Below are 8,984 nucleotides of genomic sequence, written 5' to 3'. Positions count from 1 at the left end.
TGCAGTCAATCTCTGTTAGATAATCTATAAATACTATGCTACTAAAACAGAGACGTCATCTCATTTTTTATCCTACTTGATGACACTCTTTCTCTAACGAGCTTATACACTAAATAACAGCAAGTAACTTATTGAAGTCCGGTATATGTCGCAGTCCCTGCCCCTTCGGTAATTGCCTTGTTCGTGTAGACCGAGATAAAAGCTGCAAGGGGTGGTAAATAATGCTAGGAGGTGGTTGGGGGGAGGGGGCTGCGCAAGCAGCAAAGCGAGCGTAAGCGAGCGTTTGATGCTTGTAATAATAATAATAATAACAGCAGTGACTGTGTTGATTGAAATGGTGGAACAACCATAATCCGGTCGTGTAACTTAATAACCCTACGTTCTTCTGGTATGGTTAGTGTAGCTCGCGTAGATAGATTACACACACAATAGCATGTCAGCCAGCTAACGGTAAAATAAAAGCCTCAGCGAAGTCTCGCTTCTATTCGTTTGTCTTACGTGAACGAATTGGGGAAAGGAAAGCTGCAAAAGCAGCATAGATTTCCACCCGTTTCGTTTCCATGCATGAAAGGGAAGAAAATGCGTAAGGGAAAGGGGACAGAAGCTTGCCTCGTCTGCTCCCTTTGTAACGTTTATTTTGCTTCCTAGCACTACTAGCTTGGGACTTGGGCCTCCCTAAAACAACGGAAACAAAAAGAAAAAAAGGGAAAAAAAGAAAAAGAAAAAGAAAAAAGAAAAAAGAAAGAGAAAAAGAATCCAGGTTCAGTTAATCCTCCCTAAAGTCTATCTATCTATTATTATTACCTACCTACCCCCCGGCCTCGAAGCCCACACAGTGAGGGACAAAAAAAAATAAAAATAAAAATAAAAGAGGGGGAAAAGAAAGCCGTGATGCCCAGCAGAAGTTCATCTAAAAACACGTCTGAACGCGCCCCCGTTTTGAACGCAGCCGCAGCCGACTTTTCGCCAAACCGAGTTACTATTCTTCAACCGGCCAATATGGATACGCGCTTTGTTGACTCTGGCGATGGCGATTTTGTCCCTGGCGAGTACGTCGAGGGCGGTGAGGAGAGCGTGACGTTAAAGCCTGACGCTTTGACAGCATATGTTGATAGATTCACGCCGTTGCCCGACTTTCAACTAGCCGAACATGGGGTATCTCAGATGCAAAAGGAAACGCATATTCTCCAGACGGCACATGGACTGGCCCTGGGCCTTTGTTTGGAGATTGGACAGCTGAAGGAGGAGTTGAATGCGATCAGAGAGTCGAATAGGAAGAGAAATGGGAACGAGAATACGAATACGGTTGGTGAAGGAGGTGAAGAGTCACCTCCTTGGACCGGGAAAGAGAATCAGGATGTCAACGGCAGCATCGAGGAAACCGAGAAACCCGATGCGGAGGCCGTAGTCGGCAAAAAGATAATCGCATTTCTCCGTCTTACGAAGGATACTCCATATCCGCACCGCCTGTATTGTAAAGACAATTACGCCAACTGGCGGGAGTCGATCCTTTCCATTGCTGAGTCCACAGGGTGCAGCTACATCATCGATAATGGGCAAAAGTTCTCTCCCTTCACGGATGAAAACACGTACCTATGGGGCCAGCAGAATGACTGGCTATATAATCTGATATGGGACTCAATAGATTCACAGGCAATGGAAGCAGTCACTCAGCCAACAAGGCGCTCCGCATACCTTCTCTGGAATCAGCTGGAATCCACATTCCGTCGACCTCTTGAAGAGGAGCGCCGCTCCATTTTCCAAAACCTATACCCGTCCCAGAAAACGAGTGATAGGGAATATATCAAGCAGTTCCAGGAAGCGAGGAGGAAACTGGAGAAGCTTGGATTTCCAGTTCCTGATTGGCTGTTGTACGATATCTTGTATGAGGGTGTTTCAAGCGCTTCACAAGATATCATCCATGCCAACTTTAAGTTGAAACAGGAGGAGACGCCCAAATCCATCCCGCAGACACTGGATATCGATATCTTGATTGATGAGCTGGTAGCCTGTTTACCCTCAGAAGGAAACACTATTATCAGCACTATTTCGGCCAGTGATAGCAATACTGATTTGTCACCCAACCAGTCGCCCTTAACCCTTTCTAACGACATGAGGGATGGAATCGTGTCCGTCGTAGCGAGCAAGGTCAGCAACGATGGTGACGTTAGTACTCGTAGCGGAACAACCAGGTCAACCTCGAAGAAGAAAAAGGAGAACAATCGGCATCAATCGTCAAACTCAAGTAATACAAGTAGCAGCGAGACGATCAAATGCCGGGACAGCAGCCGTGGGAAGGAAGAACGCGGCCAATCCCAAACCCAAACCCAGACCCGCCCGGACCCGAGTGTTAAGTGCGAATTCTGCACTCGACCAGGTCATACACAGTCTGCCTGCTACATAAAAAATCCGGAACTAGGCTCTGAGCGCTGGCGTCGCCAGAATCAGCAAACGAACGAATTCTTCCGCCAAAAGGCGATTCGGGAACGACAACAGCAAAATCGAAATCCTTCAGGGCCCGCGCAGCAGGAACATAACAAGAATCGAGGCCGGACTGGACAGAGGGGGAGTAATCAGAACAGTAATTGTAACTCGAAGCCGGAAACTGCCATCGCGAGTCCCACCAAGATAAATATGAGTCAACGCATCGAGGCCATTGCGAGGCAGTTTTATGAGCAGATGGATAATGAGGTTTGAAATCTTGCTTACGCCCTACTATATAGTATTGTGGAATATCTTGAACTAGAAATACCTATATATAGTATTTTGGCAAATCTTTTGGCGAGATAGAGAGCGACCGACCTTCCTTTGGATTCTCTCTGAAAAACTTTCTGTTCTGTTGTGATTTTAGCCTAGCTTTGCATAGCGGTTTTCCTCCACTTTTGGTGACTCATGTTTGTGTTGATTATATGGTCGTAGTTTGATTTCTCGTCGTTGATTACAATTACTAGGAATGACAGACAGTCCAATGGGTATTGAGAGGACGAAGAGAATTGGATTGACAATCCCGGGAATTCGTAGTGGTGATAGACTAAAGCACAACCCGGAAAGAAAATAGAAAAAAATCTCTAAAACCACAAAACCATAAAACCAAATCAAGAAAAGAAGAAATTTGATCCCAATAGTTATAGTAGTTGCCTGGTCTGGATGTTCCATATTTTGGGGATAACAGCTCTCGGCATGCCGACTCCCAGGATTCGGGAAGCCGTAGCCCAAATTGGACATGTGTCCAATCGGACGTCTCACCGTGCTCAGATGCTCAGAAAGCTCCAATTCACCCAACGCACCTCTTAAGGACACTCTTTGCTTCTTTGGCTGGCCGCGTACGAGAAATAGTTTATGCACCTGACGCGGAGAACCGTGCGGGACATGTATTAAGCTTGTGCAGAAACAAATTCCATCGAACCGAAACGAAGGACGACGCCAAATCACCGTCCTCCTGCAACTGTTCACAGTGGGATACGAAGTCGGCACAGTCATTGCGGAGGGGGCATTTGGAAACTCCCGGATACGAGTCATAGGAGTGGGAAAAAGAGATAAAGAGAGTGTGGATTTGAGCCGCGTTTGACGAACATACACAACATCGAGCCTTGACCCCGCCATCTACTACAGATCATTCTCCCATCAAGAGGGAATATATCGCCACGGAAACGAAAGGAAAACGCCATATCCAGCTTCCTTGAAGCTATTAGAAGTAATTAATAGAAGCCTCCCACACCCATACCTGTCGCCCACCTATTCCGCACACCCGACATTCCTTTTAGTTTTCATACAATTGCGAAAATGATCAGCTCCGGCTTCACCAATGCGCCGATTTCGAAATATGTCATGGTCTTCATAATTGCTTCGTCGATTACTGCCAGCATAGCGGACGTCAAATACTTGCTATATATACAAGTCGTGCCACATCTATGGCAATATTGGCAGGTATGGAGGCTCGGAGTTTGGCAGGTAGGTTCTTTACTCTTCCTCCTTTCCCAGCCCCAGGCTCTCTGGTGTTGACATCACAGCATAGTGCTGTCGGACTGCGGTTTAATAGACTGGTTTAATCGGACAAAACTAACGAGTGTACGGTCTCCAATACAGCTAGCCTACACGAATTCGGGTGAAGCACTCTTTGCAGCACTGCTCGTTTATCAGCTCAGAGTAATCGAACGGCTATGGGGATCTAGGAAATTTGGCGTATGTCCCTTCTTCCCTCCGCTTCCTCTTATTCTTCCGAAAGCCCCCTTACTCTTACCTCCCTCCCTCATTAGAACCAAAAACCCACATCTTACAAACATAAAATACTAACACCAACCCTCCACAACCCTCACAGAGCTTCCTAATAACAACCTTACCCTACACAACCCTCCTACCACCCCTCCTGCTCTCCCTCCTCCTCCGCCCCCTCTCCCTAAACACCCTAAACTACCTCCCCGCAGGCCCCACAGCCATCCTCTTCGCCCTCCTCGTCCAATTCTACTCCGCAATCCCCCACGCATACAAATACCGCATCGCCACCACCACCTCCTCCTCCTCCCCACCCATCTCCCAATCTCCCTCCACCTCCACCTCATCACCAACCCCCCCATCCCTAAAAGTCAGCGATAAATCCACCACCTACCTCCTCGCCGCCCAACTCGCCCTCGCCCAATTCCCCCACTCCCTCATCCCCGCCGCCATAGGCTGGGCGGTCGGCTACGCCTGGCGCTCGGAGGTATTACCCGGCCGCGCGACCGCGTGGAGGGTCCCGGGGTGGGTTTATGGGGATATGGCTGCTGATGCTGCTGCGGGTGCGCGGGGACATGGTCGCGGGGTTGAGGGGGGAGCAGCGGGGAGTGATGCTGGTGCTGGTGCTGGTGCTGGTGGTGATGGCATGCATGGCGTCAGCTCTGGGGAGGGTGGGTGGGTGGAGGTCGTGGGCTGGCTTGCGGAGGGTGACGGGCGGTACGGGCGGGGATGGGGAGAGGTTTGAGGGCTTGCGGAGGCGGTTGGAGGGGGAGTCGAGGGCTGCAGCTGCGGCTGCGGCTGCGGCTGCGGCGGGAGGGGTGAGGGGTGGTGTTGGTGATAGGGGCGGGGTAAATGCGGTTGGTGATGGTGGTGGCGGTGAGGGTGGGGAGGCGGGCCAGGGTCAGGGGCAGCAGAGGAGGCCGTTGGCAGGGCAGATATTGGATCAGTTTACGGGGAGTTTTTAAAGGGGGGGTTCGCTGTATACGGTGGAGCATCGTTGTGTCTCTAATTGTTGGATTTGGATACTTTGATTTTGCATGTCTTGGGCCTGTGAGACCTTGTGACGTGTAGTGAGTGGTATAGGGATAGATTGGGGACTGTGCCCATTTTCGCCTTTCTTATATTATCTGCTTCTATCTTCTCTGAATTTTAGCATTCATGCATATATGTGTATTTGTTTACGATTTTGCATCAATCCAATTTAGTATTGCAATTAGATAGGGAGTTATCACATGGCCGTCTTTTGTTTTTAAATCGACGTGTGGAGTAGTTAGGTCAAATTGTATATGACAATCATTGTACACATCACATCTGTAGACCTAGTTTGAAAAAAGTGTTAATGTGTTCTTAAACCGACCAGCGGCATTGGTTCTTATTTGTCCAAATCAAGATACAACCAAAAGGAAAAGAAAAGAAAGATGTTTGTGACGATGTTTTAATATATAGAGAGTGAAAGTGGAAAAAGACAAGAAAAATGGAAGAGTAATGTATTGTGACCCAAGGGAGTCCAAGTGGAGAAGGCCAGCAGCCATTTAAATGCAAGACTGGAGAAGAAAATAATAATAACAAAAAAAGAGAATGAGTCAGGCGTCAATTACTAAGGAAAAAACGCCCCAGCTCCAAAATTCTGCCATCCGTTTGAGGAATCCATCCGGCTCGGCTTTCTCTCCTAGTTTCGTAACATTCGTGAGGTAGGTAGGTTAGGACAAAAGTAAAGGAGAATAAGGGATATCTATCTATCTGCAGCAAGGGGGCAAAAAAGAGAGACATGAACAATCGATGCAAATTTGGTGGCTAGCATCCTTTAGGAGAAGTAGAATAAGAAGAGCTGTAATGGAGTACAAGCGGACATCACATCCGTCGATTATCACATCGCTATTTCCCATTGCCCGATTTCCCTTTCCGCTGATTGTCCTTGCACTCATTGCAATACCACTTGGCTAGAAACACACACACGACGCACGAACATAGATATTAGCATCTGCTCCAAAACAAATCGATATACGAGAAAATTCCGTAGTCCCCATTCTGAAAGGAAAGGAAATAGGGGGAGGGGGGGGGGGGGTGATGGATGAAACTTACAACTCTTCAACGGCGCCCTCGACAGCCCCACACACGACAAATGGAACCACTCCCGCGGACACGTCTCATTATCACACGCAACCATCTCTCCAAAACTAACTTGGTTACAATAACAATACCTCGGCTCCCCTTCTTCCTCCTCATCATCCCCCTGGCGCGACGAGTCCTCGTCTTCCGTGGCGGCTACAGCAGCGATAAGTTGCTGCGTGGCGGCCAGTCCTGCGCCCTTTTTATGTGATCGCTTGGTGATGCCGGTGACAGTGTTGCCAGTCGTGCTGGAGCCGCCTGGTCCTCCGCCATCGGCTACTGTGGTGTTACCACCGCGAGGTCTTGTGGTCCGTTGTGGCTGCGGCTGTTGCTGCGATGATTCAGGAAAGGTAGAGCCCACTGGCGTTGAATTCTTGGAAGAGCGGCCTTTTGGCTGTGGCGGCGCGGAATTCGATTCGGAGTTGGGTTCTGTTTTGGTTCCGTTACTGACGCTATTGTAGCTAGCAGAGGCTGTGTCCTCCCGCTTTGGTACCGGCTCCGCGGGTCTAGAGGCAGCAGAGATAGAAGAGTTGGCTTTCCCATCGCCGTTCACTTCGGCTGGGGTAGAAAAACCGGGCTCCATTCTAGCGCTAGCTGTATCCCGTGACAATGTGGAGGGCTTCAGGTCCGAAGAAGGGGGTTTTTCTGCGATTGGAACAACCGGGTTAGAGACGTCCTGGTGGGTGATGGATCCAGTTGAAAGTCCGGGTAACGTACTTGAATTGGGCGCGCGATTCGACGCAGAAGATGAGGGCCGTTGACGGCCAGTGGCTACCTGGGAGCTGCCGAGTTGTGATCGGGAGGATTGTGGACCCGGAAGAGTATTGGGAGCGGGGTTACCAGCCTTTATAGAAGCGCTAAGGGAGGGAACGGCGGAAGAAGGGAAAAGCGCTGGTGATCCGGTCGCGGATGCTGCTGTGTTCGCCCTATTTTCATCATTTCCATTCAGATTAGAATTGGTTCTGCAACCCTCGACACACTTAGGATTTCCAAACAGGCAATGTTGTGACGTACCTTTTCCTCCCTCCAGGATTAGCATTAGGTGCTCGCACCCTCTTTTTCACGCCATCAGTAGCAGAAGGCTCCTTCGCAGCACCCCGTCCAGTACCTGTATTTGTCGTCGCACTAACCGACCTCTCCATTGCGGCAACGGCAGCTGAAGCAGTGGGTTGAGGTTTTTCAACTCTCCTCCGTTTGGCGGGTGCAGCAGAGCTCGCGACTGCACCACCCGTGCCAATCGGGATACTGGGCGTTTCGCCGCTTCTACCTTTACCACCCGTGCCTTTCCGCGACGGAATCCGTCCGTCTTCTCCATCCGCATCAGCTTGAGTACGTCGATGTTTTCGGGAGCCGCCCTCTCTTCTAGCTTCACCCTCGAGAGCAGCAGCAAGGTTCTGATCGCGGGTAGAAGCAGTCTCGCGTCGGGGACGCTCAGATGTATTCCCTGTTGTCTTAGCCGCAGTCTTGTTCGAATACGCCCAATGTGTGAGACTGCCCAGACGGGCCTCCTCACTAATCTCGCCCTCAACGTATGGAAAGGTCATGTCAATGCGTCTAACTTGCTTCTCAAGCTCATTATTCGCATTCCACAATACATGGTTCTTCTCGTCGGTAGTAATCATGAGGTCGGAGAGGGTGGCGCGGAGGTCAAAGAAAATCTTTCTGCGGGCAAGTGCTTCAGGCGAGTCGTAGTTGATCGGTTCCTTCGTCTATCGCGCAAAACATATTAGCATATATATATACATACATACACACATACACACATCAAATTCAAACCGGTTCATCATAAGCCCCCCCCCCCCCAAAAAAAAAAAAAAACACTCACCGGAACACCCCCCTGCATCAATTTCGCATAAGGCGTCGACGCCGTCGCCGCATCCAGCTGTTTCGCCAACGCCTCTTCCAACGCCCACGCCTTCCCATCCACCTCCTTCAGCAACGACGCATGTCTCCGAAACTCCTTCGGCAGCGCCGTGATGGCGTCCGTGAAGTGCGTGATGGCCGGGTAGAGGCCATGCGGGATATGGTGAGCGCCTGCTGCCGCGCCGAATGCTTCGAGACCTGGGCCCCCTACACCAGCAGCAGCAGCAGCAGCAGCGCCGGCACCGGCACCGGCACCGAGCCCGTACACACCGCTGCTGCCGTGTAGACCTAGACCGGCGAAGGTGGCGCGGCTGGCTGTTTTGGAGGTGCGGCTGGGGTTTGTGCGGGTTTGGCGGGCGGATTGGCGGATGGAGGTGGTGCTGGGTCCGGGGCCTGCGGTGCTGTTGTTGGTGGTGGTTGTTGCGGCGTGGGAAGCGCCGGGGGGGAGAGTGGTGGCCATGAATTCCACTGGGGCTGTGTGTGAGGTACTGGTGTATTATCTTATAAGGTGGGATCAAGGGAACGGAAAGTAAGGAAAGGGAGCGATAGGAGAAATCGTTTCTGCTCCTCTGCACCCAGGTGAGGTGGGAGGTGAGAGGGCACAGACAGCTAGCTAGACTTGCAAGCAAATGGGTTGGTTGGGGTGGTGGTAATCAGTTAGTGAAATTGCCAGTGGGGTGGAGTGTTTCTGCAATGACAAAGGAGGATAGATAGATATATAGAGAAGAGGGTAGGGAGAAGCGGCACGTTGGAGAGAGTATAGGAAGGGGGTTGCCGAAGCTGGAGCAAAAAAACGGGGA

The 8,984-nt window shown here is 50.4% G+C and overlaps 3 protein-coding genes across 4 annotated transcripts; 2 read left to right on the top strand and 1 right to left on the bottom strand.

Moving 5' to 3' along the window:
- Positions 1 to 891: 891 nt before the first annotated feature.
- BDBG_07247 (uncharacterized protein) lies at positions 892 to 2,697 on the top strand (the record flags this gene model as incomplete). Its single annotated transcript, XM_002622249.2, has 1 exon — positions 892 to 2,697. One exon carries the CDS (start codon positions 892 to 894, stop codon positions 2,695 to 2,697), a length of 1,806 nt encoding a protein of 601 aa, XP_002622295.1.
- Positions 2,698 to 3,783: 1,086 nt separating this feature from the next.
- On the top strand, positions 3,784 to 5,517 carry BDBG_07246 (uncharacterized protein; the record flags this gene model as incomplete). Its single annotated transcript, XM_002622248.2, has 3 exons — positions 3,784 to 3,951; positions 4,087 to 4,182; positions 4,319 to 5,517. 3 exons carry the CDS (start codon positions 3,784 to 3,786, stop codon positions 4,955 to 4,957), a joined length of 903 nt encoding a protein of 300 aa, XP_002622294.1. The 3' UTR covers positions 4,958 to 5,517.
- On the bottom strand, positions 5,246 to 8,970 carry BDBG_07245. 2 transcript variants are annotated; one of them, XM_031723005.1, is made up of 5 exons: positions 8,147 to 8,970; positions 7,336 to 8,030; positions 7,039 to 7,247; positions 6,295 to 6,966; positions 5,435 to 6,152 (listed from the first exon to the last, which is right to left on the bottom strand). In XM_031723005.1, exons 1-5 carry the CDS (start codon positions 8,642 to 8,644, stop codon positions 6,088 to 6,090), a joined length of 2,139 nt encoding a protein of 712 aa, XP_031580068.1. In that variant the 5' UTR covers positions 8,645 to 8,970; the 3' UTR covers positions 5,435 to 6,087. The 2 variants fall into 2 exon arrangements, with proteins under 2 accessions (XP_031580067.1, XP_031580068.1); XM_031723004.1 differs by having other exon boundaries at positions 5,246 to 6,152; positions 6,295 to 7,247.
- Positions 8,971 to 8,984: the final 14 nt, after the last annotated feature.

Source organism: Blastomyces gilchristii, assembly GCF_000003855.2.
Source record: "Blastomyces gilchristii SLH14081 genomic scaffold supercont1.18, whole genome shotgun sequence".
Lineage (NCBI taxonomy): Eukaryota > Fungi > Ascomycota > Eurotiomycetes > Onygenales > Ajellomycetaceae > Blastomyces > Blastomyces gilchristii.
This window is presented reverse-complemented; position numbering and strand designations above follow the sequence as displayed.